The 16,477-nt window shown below is 41.9% G+C and overlaps 3 protein-coding genes across 8 annotated transcripts in view; 2 read left to right on the forward strand and 1 right to left on the reverse strand.

Moving 5' to 3' along the window:
• Window positions 1-9: 9 nt before the first annotated feature.
• On the reverse strand, window positions 10-2,983 carry polr2eb (RNA polymerase II, I and III subunit E, b). The gene is made up of 8 exons (XM_080000517.1): window positions 2,836-2,983; window positions 2,207-2,381; window positions 1,914-2,029; window positions 1,604-1,684; window positions 1,438-1,496; window positions 1,163-1,241; window positions 848-920; window positions 10-393 (listed from the first exon to the last, which is right to left on the reverse strand). The coding sequence occupies exons 1-7, from the start codon at window positions 2,890-2,892 to the stop codon at window positions 855-857; spliced, it is 633 nt and encodes a 210-aa protein (XP_079856643.1). The 5' UTR covers window positions 2,893-2,983; the 3' UTR covers window positions 10-393; window positions 848-854.
• Window positions 2,984-3,004: 21 nt separating this feature from the next.
• gpx4a (glutathione peroxidase 4a) lies at window positions 3,005-9,867 on the forward strand. Of its 4 annotated transcripts, none has more exons than XM_080000530.1 (9): window positions 3,102-3,142; window positions 4,927-5,041; window positions 5,160-5,255; window positions 5,808-5,902; window positions 5,985-6,129; window positions 6,648-6,799; window positions 7,130-7,154; window positions 9,106-9,165; window positions 9,512-9,867. In XM_080000530.1, the coding sequence occupies exons 3-9, from the start codon at window positions 5,205-5,207 to the stop codon at window positions 9,542-9,544; spliced, it is 561 nt and encodes a 186-aa protein (XP_079856656.1). In that variant the 5' UTR covers window positions 3,102-3,142; window positions 4,927-5,041; window positions 5,160-5,204; the 3' UTR covers window positions 9,545-9,867. The 4 variants fall into 4 exon arrangements, with proteins under 4 accessions (XP_079856655.1, XP_079856654.1, XP_079856656.1 ...); XM_080000531.1 differs by lacking the exon at window positions 3,102-3,142 and adding an exon at window positions 3,152-3,169; XM_080000529.1 differs by lacking the exons at window positions 4,927-5,041; window positions 5,160-5,255 and having other exon boundaries at window positions 3,005-3,142.
• A 1,347-nt stretch (window positions 9,868-11,214) lies between these two features.
• Window positions 11,215-16,477, forward strand: part of pip5k1ca (phosphatidylinositol-4-phosphate 5-kinase, type I, gamma a) — a gene marked incomplete at its 5' end in the record, with an annotated part of 71,994 nt that continues 66,731 nt past the window's right edge. For 2 of the 3 annotated variants that reach the window (XM_080015237.1, XM_080015236.1), the window contains one exon: window positions 11,215-11,350. In XM_080015237.1, the coding sequence (XP_079871363.1) occupies window positions 11,215-11,350 (136 nt within the window). Of the gene's footprint in view, window positions 11,351-15,968; window positions 16,066-16,477 lie in introns of those variants that run through there. The other variant, XM_080015238.1, reaches the window with a different exon arrangement.

Below are 16,477 nucleotides of genomic sequence, written 5' to 3' on the forward strand. Positions count from 1 at the left end.
AAATTTTACTTGATGAAGCAGTTTATTCAAAACAAGCATCTGTTGGAAGTGCTGACCGGCTTTCAGAAGAGACTAGGGTTTTTTTTCCAACTACCACTGCCAACATTTGCTGCCTAATGGGCAACTTCATCCTCAATGTCCGGGCTTGGAAGTGAAGCAACTTCAGAATGGCTTTCCTCAGGAAAAATAAGGTAAGCATTTTAAATCTTAAGTTGTGTCCTTATGTTAAGATGTATAAAGTTGTGATATTTTAATTAAAAATATTACATTGTGACTTTTTTAATACAAGTTTATTATACAAAAACAATTACAAACGCAAAGAACTAAAACCAAAACAAAACTGGAATCGGGTGATGAAACATGTCAAGTCTTCCAGCTTGTACACTTGAATATCTGGAAAAAAAATGGGGGTTTAAAAAACAAAATAAATGCAGTTATTTGTTGCAATGTCTAGACCTACATAGTGTATATGGGGTTAAATTGTAGAGTGCTAAATCAAAATTGTGGCAAATTTGACATATCATTTAATATAAACATTTCTAAATAACGCCAATCTGCTTATGAATGGATATTGAGCTAAAATGACTGCTTGCTTTGTGCCAATAACCATTTCCAGTTAAATGAGATTCTGTCTTATTGCTTTTACCAATGGGGCTGTATTCACTTTGGCTCTGTAGTGGCACTCCTCTACAAGCCAGTCAGTGTGACACAGGAACAGGCTTCGGACATTCCCATATTTTTCCATATCCACCATCTTGGAAAAGCATCTGCGTGTGTGTGTGTGCAAGCATGTGTTGTAGTGTGGTGTGTTGCGTGACAAATAAAAGACTTTCTTTCTTGTACTTACTCTGCCTTCACTGGACCAGTCTGTATGTGATGTATCGTCCTGCGGTCTCACTAGGTCTGATGATCTTTACGACCTGGAGGAGTAAAGAAACGTTTTTAGTTTGAGCTGTAATAATTTCACCTTTAGTAAAAATGAGGACGTGTTGACCAGAATGTTGCCAATCTACTTTGTATGACTTCACAAATACTAAGAGTTTGTCACCTGAGTTAACATTAAGACAATCACAACCTCAAGATAATCTCATATCACTTAAATAAAAACCTGATGCATTTTCCAGGCTCAACTGCAACATGTTCTAGAACTCATTCCTACTACCTGTCCTCTCTTCAGGCCAAAGTAGCGAGCCACGGGGTCTCCAGCCTGGATCCTCGGCAGCTGGCTCTCCTTTAGTTTACTGAGATAAGTAGGTTAAGGAATGACAACATTCTTGCTCTTAATTTGAGCATAAATAATACTGCGTGAGGAAAAACCCTCACTTGGAACCGGAGTCTTATCCTTTATAAATTGTTTTTATTCTTATGGCCTGTGCATTTTGATTACTTTTTTTTTTAAACAAACATGATTTTTATGTATCGTTAAGTAAAGGATACTATCTTGCCAGTAGCTCGGTCACTTCCTCTTTTGTCATAACAATGTGTTCTGGAACAAGCTGCACAAAAAGAAAATACAATACAGCTTTAGTCATACCATAATTCAGTGCATAACTAATATAATTCAACTTGTTTTGGGACTATGTTCCATTGACCTGTCGATTACCTCGTGTTCTGTGATGTTGATGAGCAGCTCCTGCTGTAGAAACTGCTCCAGGATATATTTTGGTGCCATGTCAACTAGAGACTGAATTTAACAAACGAGATAATCAGCGCATTGTGATGATACATGTAGAGCAACATTCAAAACAAATTGAAACCAAGTGAATGTGATGGCAGTCCGGTATTTAAAGACAGTACAATCCCCTCGCATAACATGTTTGTATGCGATTTTAAGTATATGAAAATATATCAAAATTAGCCAAACTTAAGATTCTGTTGTAACACAAATACAAGTACTGCAAGGCAGGTTTTACCTGTTTGGCTGATGGTGTCATCCCCATCTGGACAACAATGATGGCCCGGGTAATATTCTCCTCCTGCATCCTCTGACAGTACATCTTGATAGTCTTGATACCGACCTTGGGCTCCTCTACTCGTTTTGGAGAAAAGGGCAAGTTGTATCATGCAGGATTATCTGACAAATGGTCCCAAGCCAAACACTGTAAATCAGATTTTCTTCAGAATAAGAATATTTTAATTCATTATGCGACAGCTGACAATGAGGCATTTCTTAGCCTTTAAATTGTTATTCTAGTATGTTTCATACCGGGAAAGAAAACAAACATCTGATCCGTGGGATCATCATTGTGGGCAACGAGCACAGTCAGGTCTGTCCGCCTGGGACGGCCCTCGCTGGGCTTGTCTCCAAACTGGCTCTTGAACTCATCCAGAGTCTGGTCCAACTCGTCCTGGGTCACCAAGTAGCCTCTATCATGGCACAGCTGAACAAAGGAGGAAAAGAGGCTCTGTCACAATTAACAAATATATAATAAAAATTGAAAAAGATTAGTACAAACTACAATCCACAGATCTGTAACAAACTGTACTGCAAAAGGGTTTACACAAGTTCTACATTATTTTTTTGTGGTTGTAAATAACACGTTTGCTCCTGTTACAGTACACGTGTATTGTAGTATGGATGGAGAATATTTGTTTTGTTTGCTTGCATTTAAAATTCTTGATTCTGAAAAAGATTGTAGTATTTATTGGGGTTTTTTTTTTTCATTTTTAATTGTATTGATTTTACTCCGTATATTTTGAATGGACACTTCCAATTGCCTTCATGAAATGAAAGCGTTACTGTGCTGGGTCATGGAAACGACCGGTCCGCGTAATCTTGAGTAGTTCGGTTAAAAAAAAAACAAAAAAAACCCCAAAGTTTAAGTGTAAACCTACCTGCATGATCGTTTTTCTGATTTTCCATAACCTATAAGTCTCCTCCTCGTCATCCATCTTAAGAAAGGTTGAGGATGTTTACACTTCAACGCGCCGTCCCCCGCCGCGTCCGCTTCTTCGACGGCGCACGCTGAACTCGTCGGGTGCGGCTTGATGACGTCACGCCGGCCCGTACACGACGCGCGTCGGCAAACGAGCGGGCGGAGCTTCGAGCAATGGCGCCGCCTTGTCTCCCCTGGAAAACATGAGGCCGAGCGCCCTGATTAAGATGGCGCTTCTGGCGGGCGGCGCAGTGCTACTGGCGATGGTACTGTACTGTAGTCTTTCAACTACGGTAACGTAAATTACTAACGTGTCCCGTGAAGGCCATTCGCTATTAGGGGGACATCTAATGTGCTGTAGAGTTGTAGTCGTTAAAGCCTTATTTGAAATATTGCCGTGAACTAGCTAACACACACACACACACACACACACACACACACACACACACACACACAAGCACGAACGCACGCACACGCAGTTCAATTGTGTCTGCATTTCAGGGAGCTGACCTTTATATATTATTTAAGGTTTTTATTTGTGCATGACCGCCTGTTTCTAAATTCAGCCAAATACAAGTGCAAGATGCAGCAAAGAATCCGAATAAAATAGTGTCGTTAGTCATTTTATATATATATATTTATTTATTTGTGGTGTACTATAAGTACTCATGTTGTTAGTACATTGTCAATGCAACAACTTAAAGCTTGCAACCTCAACCCGTCAACCTCAACAGAAAGAAGAATAGTTAGTCATAGCTATGATAGGATAGCAGGTGTTCAGGTGTTGCAGGTGTTCAGGTGTTGCGAGTGTCTGCAGAGCGTAACGAGCTGGAGCTCTCCTTCCACCACGGGGGGCACCGCGTTTGAAAAGAGTCGGGTCGGTGCGTGCGGCCTGATACGTGATGCAGTGTGTGGGTGCAAGATTCAAGATTCAAGATTCGAGATTTTTATTTGTCGCAGATCCAGTGATTGCCTTGTGGGCCTGCATCAGGGCAGCTACAGGGAGCCAGCGGAGAAAGATGGAAGAGAGGCGTGACGCCGCTGGTTGATGCATAACCAAACTCTGTGCAGTAAAAATTATATCGGGCAAACTCCCGTGCAAGACAAAGTGGGAAGAAAATATATTTACACGTAAGACAAGTGAAAGGCATTTCAAATGGCCTCCTGCTTGTGCCGCCTGTTTATCTCGGTTTTAATGCGTATCTTCCTCCAAACAGGCGCCAAACACATCCCATATTATTTACTTTAATGTCAGTGAGTTCAACCCAATGTGCCGAATTACTCAAGTCTTAATTAGAGTGCTATTCCTGACTATGTAATACAAATCTGTGGTCCCTTAAATTTGACTTACCATGAGTTGAAGGCTGTTGGGGCCTAAACTATAATCCATTTCCACTCTAATACTTGTAATCCAAAATATTGGCCCAGATGATGACATTTTTGCCGAATCATTTTTATGTAACCTTTTTAGATTCAAGCACTGTTAGGGCAGATACAGACCACAGCTATTATAACCTTAATTACCACTACCGACAACCTACATTTTAGTTATAGTTACTTATATCTCAATTAGGACCAGGCTCAATATTATACCATACTGTCTTCCTTTTATATCATAAAATTATTTGATGCAAAATTTGACATGGTATGTGACAGGGAGTTTTATTTGAAAACAGGACATTTGGTCTGATGTATTACTTAATATATATTTCCATGTTGTTAATATTCAAAATGGATTATTTTGAATGAGCAGAAACGTCCGATAATTATTGTGGTAATAATACATTCTATTTTCCCCGCCCTAATCTCAAGTGGAAAGTTAGCAATGGAATAATAGTTTTTATTCAACCTCTCAACCAAACATACACATCTGTTTAGCCTTTCTACAATAATTGAAAACTCAAATTTGTATGGGGTTAAATATGTTACATACTATTATTGAAGTTCACCCATTGTTTTTGACTCAAGCGCAGTTGCAAAAGTATTACATGAGCTAATCGGTTCAGTTAACCTTTGTCCGTACCACATGGAACCCAATGTTTCGTTTCAGAATAAGAGCACTGTTTCTCTATGAAGATGAGGAGATTGTGAACTTTGATCACTGTGTGCGTGCAACAGCTCAGCAGAAAGGGAACCTATAGGAGAAGCACAGCCTATCGCTCCTGGTAATGATTAACCTTTCTTCTAAATGGGAATTCTTTAAATCTGAGCCATGAGATAAACATTCCTCAGTGGAGGAGTAGTTGAGCAGAGGGGTGTTTCGTACTGTCTCCTGGGGTTTAGAGATCCGTCGCTTTCTGCCTTGTGGTGGACCACACCAAGGCGGCCATGCGTCTGCTAGGGTCCACTGTGCTCTTTTCTGTCCTGCTGCAGGCTATGGTAAGACAAATTGCATTAAAAAATTAAAGTATGATTATGCATTTTGTACACTTGGTATATAACCGGTCATGTTTATTTGTAGCTTTGGAAATTCTTCACAACAGTATTTGTATAGTCGATGTAGCTTGTGCATTGGGAATTGAACCGTTAAAAGGACTCGGAATTGGTTGGAGTGTGTTCGTTCTCGTTAGGTTGGACTTAAACATTAAAAAAATCTTTATCTGATTTTTCATGGGTATTTAATAGCTGGTATTCTGTAAAGGGTTCACGGTGGGTTTTTCTTCCAAATTGAACTTTCACATGGAATCCAGTGTTCTCAAAAATCAAGAAAAGAGATAGGAATGGTACTTTCAATGGTATCCCCCCCCACCATCCTAAATGTTAACATTTCGAGACCTAGGTGTTGACCTCTACCTAGCCAAAAATGTTATCAAATATCATCCAAATATCAAATATTATCCAGTGGGGAGAAAATCCCACAAACTCATTTATTACTCATCCTGCCTCCCTTTTCTGTCAAATTGCTCATTCCCAACCATTTTTTTTTTCCAGTCTACATCGACAGAAGATTGGCAAACAGCCACATCAATTTATGACTTCTCAGCCACAGATATTGATGGCAATCTGGTGTCCCTAAACAAATACAGGTGAAACTTCTGAAACCTGATTAGTTGCACCTCTTTCAATATGCTGATGTTATTCTAATTTTGTCTGTCATTTTGTTTTCAGGGGGAATGTTGTCATAATCACTAACGTTGCCTCTAAATGAGGTAAAACACCAGTAAACTACTCTCAGTTTACAGAGATGCACGCCAAGTACTCTGAGAGAGGTTTAAGCATCCTGGCCTTCCCCTCCAACCAGTTTGCAAACCAGGTCAGTGCTTTTAGAAACATCTCCCTTCGACAGCATTTTAAAATCAGTGCTTTAGTTTCTACTGTCATAACACACTGGTATGTGAATCATGTAAAAGAGAATCACTTGGGGAAATAAATAATATGGAGCTAGGTTGAAATGTCCTTTGCTCATTTGCTTTCATTTATTTTCCATTGTGTTTACTCTTTCTGCTGCTTGTCTGTAAAGCTCTTTGTAACTTTGTGTGCTATATAAATAAAGCCTTACTCACATACTTACTCTACAAAGTGTCACTTTTACTCACAACACAGGATACTATATATATTTTTTTTTTATATTATACATATAATGGTATGTTACCTGAACTAGTCTCGTCAACTTGCACGTTTATTAAGATATTGGCATCTACTGTGAAGAATTGTTTTCTTTCTTTCTTTCAATAAAAGTCCAGAGACCTTACAATATTGAGTATAAAACTAAATAAAAGGTTCTGGTTCTTATTCACTCTTACGTGTCTTTTTTTAATGATTCTCTTTTAGGAACCTGGCACTGAGGCTCAGATCAAGTTGTTTGCTCAATCCTACAACGCTGGGTTCGACATGTTCAGTAAGATCGATGTGAATGGGGCAAGCGCCCACCCTCTGTGGAAGTGGCTGAAGGAGCAGCCCAACGGGGGTGGCTTCCTGGGAAAGTAAGATCACAGAGAACAGGAAACACATTGATCACTAAACACCAAATCACTAAAAAATGTGTCGGTATGGCGATGGTGTTGCACTATAGTATGGGTATGGATTAAAAAATCAAAACTCAAGCATGTGGCTTTAGTTTTAAAGCTACTATAAATACATGTGCTTAACCCTAACTATGTTAAAATTGTCTAAATTGATCAAATTAAATGTTCAGAGTAGTTCAGAGTATTTATGAGTTTCATGATACTGTTTGCCCTCTAAAATTGTTTTCAACATACAATTTTCTTTTTGTTTTAACATTTGACTGACATGGATTTATTTCCACCCTGCAGTAGCATCAAGTGGAACTTCACCAAGGTAAATATTTAACACCTGGCAAATGGAAATGTGACGACACCGCGTTTCATATTATTATATTATTATGCAAATTGGTTTTTAGGGGTCATAAACATTTAATTTTTTGTTTTTCAATCAAACTCATGGATGGGTGTCTCAGGGCTCTTTGGATCACTGAAATCAATCTCAGACACATCATTAGTTTGCCAGGTGAGCCCAATTAAAGGGAAAACTACTTAAGAAGGACGTTCCACATTATTAAGCAGGCCAGAGGTTTCAAGCAATATGGGAAGGAAAAAGGATCTCTCTGCTGCTGAAAAGCCTCAACTAGTGCAATGCCTTGGACAAGGTATGAAAGCATTACATATCTCACGAAAACCTAAGCGTGATCGTCGTACTGTGAAGAGATTTGTGGCTGATTCAGAGCACAGACGGGTTTGTGCAGATTCAAGATTCAGATTGAGATAAAGGCATAATGAGGATGGTTTCTGCCAGACAAATTCATGGGATTAAGAGAGCAGCTGCTAAAATGCCATTGCAAACAGGTATTTGAAGCTGCTGGTGCCTCTGGAGTCCCGCGAACCTCAAGGTGTAGGATCCTCCAGAGGCTTGCAGTTGAGCATAAACCTACTATTCGGCCCCCCCAAACCAATGCTCACAAGCAGAAACGGTTGCAGTGGGCCCAGAAATACATGAAGACTCATTTTCAAACAGTCTTGTTTACTGATGAGTGCCGTGCAACCCTGGATGGTCCAGATGGATAATTGTAGTGGATGGTTGGTGGATGGCCACCATGTCCCAACAAGGCTGCGACGTCAGCAAGGATGTGGCGGAGTCCTGTTTTAGGCCAGAATCATGGGGAGAGAGCTGGTAGGCCCCTTTAGGGTCCCTGAAGGTGTGAAAATGACCTCGGCAAAGTATATAGAGTTTCTGACTGACCACTTTCTTCCATGGTACAAAAAGAAGAACCGTGCCTTCCGTAGCAAAATCATCTTCATGCTTGTCATGCTGCAAAGAATACCTCTGTGTCATTGGCTGCTATGGGCATAAAAGGACAGAAACTCATGGTGTGGCCCCCATCCTCCCCTAACCTCAACCCTATTGAGAACCTTTGGAGCATCCTCAAGCAAAAGATCTATGAGGGTGGGAGGCAGTTGGCATCAAAACAGCAGCTCTGGGAGGCTATTCTGACATCCTGCAAAGAAATTCAAGCAGAAACTTTCCAAAAACTTCAATGGATGCAAGAATTGTGAAGGTGATATCAAAGAAGGGGTTCTATGTTAACATGTAACTTGGCCTGTTAAGATGTTTTTGACTGAAATAGCTTTTGAGTTCAGTAAATATGACCTCCTTATGCTGCAAATTCAACAAATTACCATTTTCAGTTCTTTACAACCTATAAAATGTTTTGAAACTCTGTTGTGCATAATAATTTAGAACAGTGCATTTTGATTTTTTTTATTTTTGAAAAAAATACTGTTATTATTGGGAGGTTTGTTCAATGACATTCAAATTATACCCTAACGGTTGATGACTTGAAAATTATACTGACTGTCATTTGCATAGACTATTTAGGAAAATCCGAGAAAAATATAATTCTCATAATAATTTGCAATGCAGTGTATATTTGTTAAGTCATCATCCCTGTGGCCATTTTGAGGGTCATCTATTTTAATATATTATGTATAATAGAAGATCAAAACACATATTTGACTAAAAGTATGGATGCACCAAATTGTGTTCCATTGTTTGCATTCCAATGACAGAGAGAGCAGGAAAATTAAAGTGTAATCTGAGGCCTATATGACATAACTTTTCATAGTAATTGTATGCAAAGGTTTGTGCTGTATAATTAATGTAATAATTATTATATTAAATTATAATAAATGTAAAACATGAGTATATTGTTATGAGTATAGCAAAGCAGAACATGTTTTGCTAACTGTTCTTATTTTCCCTGTTTATTTTGCAGTTCCTGATAAACCGAGAGGGGCAGGTGGTGAAGAGATACGGACCATTGGACGATCCCAGTGTATGTAGAAATGAACTATTTCAAATTTGTAATGGCGGTTCTTTGTGCACCTTTTTTACTCCTGACTGTTTTACGTTGGTTGTTTGTGCACATAAAATGCATGTATAAAACCAATGGCCTGTGGAATTGCATTTTTGCCGTATTAATTAATTTATGTCAACTATGAACATGTGATTTAATCCAACTGAGAAAATAACTTTATGCACTGTAGAATTGCATGGCATTGTTGAGCCAGGAATTTATGAAGGGAAATTGGCCTTTTGTGCCCATTTGCCATCTTTCCAAATATTAACATATTTATAGAAGGTAATGTAGATTTTAACTCATGGTCATGTTTTTTGTCCAGGTGGTGGAGAAGGATCTTCCCAGATACCTTTAACTCTGACTGACCGCTGCCTCACCTACTGATGGTCCCCTTCATCCCTCTCCTAGCCAAAACTCCAGCCCCCCTCCTCCTTCAACAGTTTCCAGTGAATAGAATTGGGTCCATCCCAGACCAGTGACAGTCTGTCTGTAAAGCCGCTCTGCGGGTACGACAGACCTGATGAAAATGGCGTGCAAACCTCCTGGGAGGAGACCCAGAGCTTTTATTCAATTGGTTTACTGGCAGGGAAGAAGAGGAAACTCTAAATCCATCCGTTTGCACATCTGTAAACAGGCAACTCCAATTTACTAATAAAATGTACCGAGATGTTGAGATGAGATGATATCATTGGTTTTGTTTTTCAAAAAAGGAAATCTAACAGGAAACAAATTCCATTTTATAAAGAAGAATTTGTAGTTTGAAAATTAGATGTGAGATGACATTATCAAGGTTTATTGTTGAGTACATTGGATATTATTTCATTTAAAATAATGGAAAAACTTTTGCAACAGAATGCCCATTTTCCTCTTGATTGTAAAGACTGAGGTTCCAGAAACCCTACAGAGGTGAGTGCATGACATTTGAAATAAATGTTGAAGGGTTTGTCGATAGTCATAAAAATGAGCTGCACTGCTCTCAGTGAGGGGAAATGTATGACACCTCTTGGGTGACAGGCACAATCTAATCTAAATGACCTTAAACTAATACACAAATCAAGAGTTAATTGTGATATTTCTTCCTCAATCTTGACATACTTTGCCTTTATACGGCATCAAGGTCATCTTTAACTTGCTAACCACAGACATAGGCTCTGCCCTGGAAAATCCTATCCAATGGGATTGTGAATTTTTTTTTTTTAAGTTTATTACACTCAGGATATGCATGAGCACTAATCTGCAGAAGAAACGCTACGGTCACACTTTGTCATATTACAGGCTCTGTTTTACCAGGGCACTGGAAATGACAAGGACTTTTAATACTTTAAGTATATTTAAGAGCAAATACTTATATACCCAGAATGAGGATCGGTTTTATTTCACCAGGGACATTTACATATTGGTGAGGTTTGGTGCACTTCAGTACAGCCATAAGCATTTAAAAAAATATAAAGCTTAACAGTCCATAAAAAAAATGGTTAGAATAAATAAGAAAAGGATAAAAAAAATCATAAAAATGAGATTGTAAAATATATACAAATAGCCGAAAATACAAAGCATTCTACTTTGAGTAGGAATGTCAATGTGATTACTTTACTTACTTTACTGATTACTTTTCAAGAGGTTTTGAGTAAAAGCTCTGCGTCCTTATTTCCGCCACTGCTCGGGTGTTCGTTTAGCGAATGACAGGTCTCCTCTGGTGAGGCGTTACTGACTGAACTTGCCCAAACATCCGCCTGAGGGCGCCAGAGAGCCCCCTATAAAGCCCGAGCCGGCTGCTATGAAGAGGCAGTCAGCGAGAGCGCCGGAGGAGAGGAGGCAGGAGCAGTGACCTCGCGGTGGCCCAACGCACGGATGAGGGGACCGTAGTGGATTACCAATCATATTCAGCAAGTTTCTCGCTTTCATATCACGACATATCCATCCCCACAACGCGTCACGTTTCGTCTCCCCCCCCCCCCCCCACCGGGGAATCACACCGTCGCCGTTTTTCCTTCGGAGGGCTCGCCATTTTTTGCGGGAGTGTGAATGGAGGCAGCAGCGGCGGAGGGAGCGGCGGGGCTGTCCGAGGCCGGGGACGAGAGCTCGCTGTCCGGTGCCACGGCGTCCGAGGATGCGGACACTGTTATCGGAGTCAGCTACGGGATTGACGCCGGAGACATGGGTACATATTCGTAAACCGGTTTAATTTGTTATCATCCATTGTCTTGTCTTACTTTCCATGTGTCATGTTTTCGCATTTTTTTTTCCGTGTCGGTACCGTGGCCCGAAAGTCCCGACTCATCAGTGCTAGCATCATGCTAACAGCTAGCAGGCTCAGTGCTGGAGGGATGGAGCGGAGAGCAGGTGGGCAGAGCTGGGGGTGGCGATGGAGATTTAACCAACAAGGGAGGGTCGGTGGTTGGATTAGATAAACAGTTTTCTCCAGTAAAATGACAAATACCTAGACACAAAATAATTACTTAAGTAAAAGTCAGAGATGTCATGTTGAATTGATATAACAGATATAATATCATATACAATGATATAACAGAGCCTATAACACTTCATAAAGTGCTACTCGTAGCTTTTTTTTTTTTCTGTCAACGATGCAGACCCTCATGACAATTTACAAAAATAGTTTAGATGCTGTCATAGTACTTTAGAAATATACAAGGGGTCCAGGTCGCACGCAGTTGCACCAACGTGAAAACGAACAAAAAAAAAAAAAAGCTGAAACAAACGACAACTAGCCTACGACTACACAACGTGAACTGGAAACCCGCCGTTCACCACGAGTTATATGTTCACTCAAACTCCTGCGAACGTGTGACAGCTTGGCGCGGGGGGGTGGGTGGTAGCAAGGTAACAAACCGCCACCATTATAGGGTTTTCCCATTTCCCGTGGAACGCGGCGTCGCCTACCGGGCCACGCCAGAAGTGACTTGTCAGCGTCGCGGCAACGCTTCAGATACGCTGCCCCGTTAGTCAATGTGGCGGGCCACACCAAGCAGACGCGTGATCGTCGCGAAAGCGGCATGACGCGAGGCCCCGAAACACCGCGCGTTTGTTTCGGACTCGGCTCTATCTTTGTCGGGCGCAAAGCGTAAGCTGGAGCGTAAATTCCCTTTGCGGTCCATTCAAAATATGTATTTAGTGAGGAATATTTTATTAGCAAGCCTGGTATGCATAAACCACACAGCCTTCTTGCCACTGTACTGGACTCAGTAGAGGCTGAAGAGCAAGTGCGGGAGGATTTGAGGGTTCTGATGGGGAGGGGGGTATATCAAATTCTTTTTAAAGTGTGTGTTTTTGTGTGTGTGTGTGTGTGTGTGTGTGTGTGTGTGTGTGCGTGTGTGTGAAATCGGTGATTTGTGGTCCTAACCTGGATTACTGAGCTAAACTAACAAACAAATACATTTTCCGGCAAAACAAATTAAACCTCATTTATAAAAATGAAATATAATTCCAGCAGGAAAACAAATATACAGGTATAGACTTTGTAATTTACTTCATACTCGCAAAGTAGTTTTATAAACTGGTCTGGTATACCTTACCTGTCAGCAACACAGAAGCGGGACCGTCTCCTTGCCTTTTGGAATCAACTACGTATGGGCTGTAGTCAAACTAACTTGTCAAGCGATTGTTTTTTGTAGTAAAGAAATCTGTCAAATTTATTTTTAAGGTATTATAAAGCTATTAATATGGTTCATCAAATGTACAATAATATTTTGCAAACACAACTTTGGTAAACACAACTTTTGCGCGCAGATCAGTGCTGAGCAACAATTACACACCAGTGGAGTTTAGAGCACAGCGCACACCATGTCCTATGTGAAAGCCCCTTCAGAGTAATACCCTGCAGACTGCACATACACTACTCACAAAAAGTTAGGGATATTCGGCTTTCGGGTGAAATTTCAGGACGAACCTAAAATGCACTATAACCTTTATAGGTGAACTTAATTTGACCTTCTCTAAACTTTTGAATGCACATGTCCAACTGTTCAATGTTTCAGTACTTTTTGCACAACTTGCTGTTCTCCAACAAGGAGCTGAACGGCAAATTCACAACAGGTGTTTGATCCATGAATCGACCAATACATTTCCTGGTTCAATTAGAATTGGTATTTAAACAGTCCCCTTCATCATGCTGTTCACATTTTGACATCAAGAGACCAAGACGACACCTAACAACTGATCAACAGTACCTCGCCATTGTGAGGCTTCAAACAGGATGTTCTCAGAAGGAAGTGGTCACTGAGCTTAGAGTGTCACAGAGTGTCATCAGCAGGTTGCAACAGAGATACAGAGAGACTGGAAGCGTCACAGAAAGGCATAGAAGTGGACGTCCTTTGGCCACATCCCACACTGATGAGCGCTTCATTGTGACAGTGCCGTGTGGAACCGGATGATGAATGCCACTCAACTCCAGGCACATTTAAGGGAGGTGAGAGGCACCCAAGTGTCACGTCAGACCATTCGAAACCGTTTGCATCAGCGTGGTCTGCGTGCTAGACGACCTGCAAGGGTACCTGACCACACCACCAGGCACTGGCATCGTCTTGCATGGGCCAGGGAGCATTTACGCTGGACGAGGGACCAGTGGCCTTAGTGCTGGGCTCTGATGAAAGTGGATTCACGTTGAGCAGAAATGATGGCCGCCAACGATGTTGGAGACGTCAAGGAGAGCGCTATGCATCAGACACTGTTGTCACCAGACGAGCCTTTGGTGGTGGTGGTGTTACAGTGTGGGCAGGTGTGTCTAGTCAATACAGAACTGCCCTACACTTTGTGAATGGTACAGTGACAAGCCCATACTACCTGAATAACATCATTAATCCAGTCATTGTGCCCCTGCATGAACAACACATGCCTCATTTCATCTTCATGGATGACAATGCTCCAGCTCATCGAGGTGGCATCATTAGGGAACGGCTGCTGGAGACTGGGGTACCTCAAATGGAGTGGCCTGCACTTTCTCCAGACCTGAATCCCACAGAAAACCTGAGTCACCGTGTAGAGGCTCGTAACTCTGTACCCCGGAACCTCAATGACCGGAGGGCCGCCCTTCAAGAAGAGTGGGGTGCCAGGCCTCAGCAGACAATAAGTCGACTTGTGAACAGCATGAGACGTCGTTGTCAAGCTGTAATTGATTTTTTGTTGTGGTGTATCCACCACTGTTGTTGGCTTTTGTTTCAATAAATTGTTTGAGATGAGGAAATCACCATTGGTTGCTTCTACTTAAATGCCCTACTTTCATGATATAATATCACTGTAGCGTGAACTTTTTACATTTTCCATAAATTTCACCCTATAGCCAAATATCCCTAACTTTTTGTGAGAAGTGTATATGCTGGATTGGATGATGATGTCACAACGTGCTCTGCTCCACCACTTCCAGTCCCCCCGCTCCGCTACTTCCGGTTGCTTCCTTCAAAAACAATTTTTTGTCATAACTTCTCCTCCAGATATGGTCTGATGTGGATCAAACTTGGACCACAGCATGTGTGGACTGCCCCGAATACAATCGTTATTAATGTGTGTCTGTGGGTTCCACGGTTTGAGCGCCAGGCACTTATAGCCGGAGAATGACTAGAAGAATAATAAAAATCCAAACAAAAACACTAGGGTTCCTGCCCTTCGGGCTGAACCCCTAATAATAAAGCATTATTTAAAAAAAAAACAAAAAAAACAAAAAAACCTTGAGCAGGGCTCCACATTAACGCTTGCCCGGGGCAAGTAAACTTTGTGTTCAGGCCACTGGAATGCCTCATGTTGTCCAATTGGGCAAGTGAAAAATGTTATGACTCTAATGTTACCTGTATCAAAGATAAGGCCATTTTAAACAGAACATACTGTGACATGATGAGTAGAATTTGTAAAAAAAGTATGATTAGAGAAGAACGTACAGAGCGGACACGGATGTGGAGGGCTCAATTGCAGTAGTGGAGCCAACTTTTACGGCTTCCAAGCATTTCTTTTAACTATGAAATATTTTGTTTATATTTATTCCACTACAAAAAAATAACATTTATGATTTGATGTAACTGGACTCAATTAACATAACTTAAAATAAATTTATTTGAGCAAATTATGCTATATTTTTGACACGATCATAATGAAAACAAGAGCAAGGCATTTAAATGGAGGAAAAAAAAAATCCTATTGTTTTAAATAATGGGATTTATTCCAAATACTTGGGCTAGACGCAGGAGAGGTGGCCGACGGCTCAAGCTCAGAAACAGGGCGGGCCTCAGCAGGATCGGCCAACAACTCAGGAACGTGCTGAGCCTCGCAGGAGAGGCTGAAGGCTTGGGAACAGGAACGGGGCAAGCCTCAGCAGGATCGGCCAACGACTCAGGAACATGCTGAGACTCAGTAGCGGTGGACAGCTGGAGACCAGGAACAGACTGAGACTGGAATGACAGGCTTTGGAGAAATGGGAGGCAGAGAAGGGTGGGCGTATAACTTCCACCTGTTAAACGCTAACATCTGGGCGAGTCCGGGATCCTGCTTCCAGGTGATAGCGAGGAGCCTCAGGAAAGCTGGCTCTTCACCTTCGAACACCTCTTTTGGGACTCCAAAGTCATGCCAGGAGAAGGGCAAGCAGGGCAATGGAGACTCTGGGCAATGGAGCAGGGAAACGGAGGAACTGGAGCGCTGGACAGCAGGGGCGCCGGGCCACGGAGACACGAGGGCGCCGGACCACAGAGACACAGGGGCGCTGGGACACGGGGGCTCCGGGCCATAGAAACATGGTGACGCCCGGCCACAGAGACAGCAGACGGCCTCGGGGATCCCTGGAACCACATTCTCTCCTGGGGGACTTCAGAGGGTCCCCAGGAGAGACCCCAGAAGGGGGACTGCTGGGGATCCTCAGGGGCTAGAACAGGACAGGTGAGTACCAGGCCATCCGGCTCTGTACTGGGGGCTAGGCCAAGGGTAGGCTCCAGGCTCAAACCTGCATCTAGTTGCCAGGAGTGCAGGCCGTCTTCACGTTGCTTTCCGTTGCGAAAGGGACTTCATTTGGTAAGACTGGATTTTTTTTTTGTGTGTGAACACTATTTACTTGTATATAGTAAATCCTGCACTTCTGTAACAGGGAGACGTTCTCAGTCACTCTCTCTGCCTCTGCAGAGGCATCGATACACCCCCCCCCCCCCCCCCCCCCCCCGCTGTGTCTCTGGTGATGGAGGCTCCACTGCCCAGATTAATTTGTCTCACGGCCCGTTTGCCCATGCCTGGTGTAGTATCCACCTCTCTTTATTATTATTAGCTTCTTTCTGAACTAGAGTTCCCCTCTCCTCTT

This window comes from Zeus faber (assembly GCF_960531495.2).
Source record: "Zeus faber genome assembly, chromosome: 1".
NCBI classification, from domain to species: domain Eukaryota; kingdom Metazoa; phylum Chordata; class Actinopteri; order Zeiformes; family Zeidae; genus Zeus; species Zeus faber.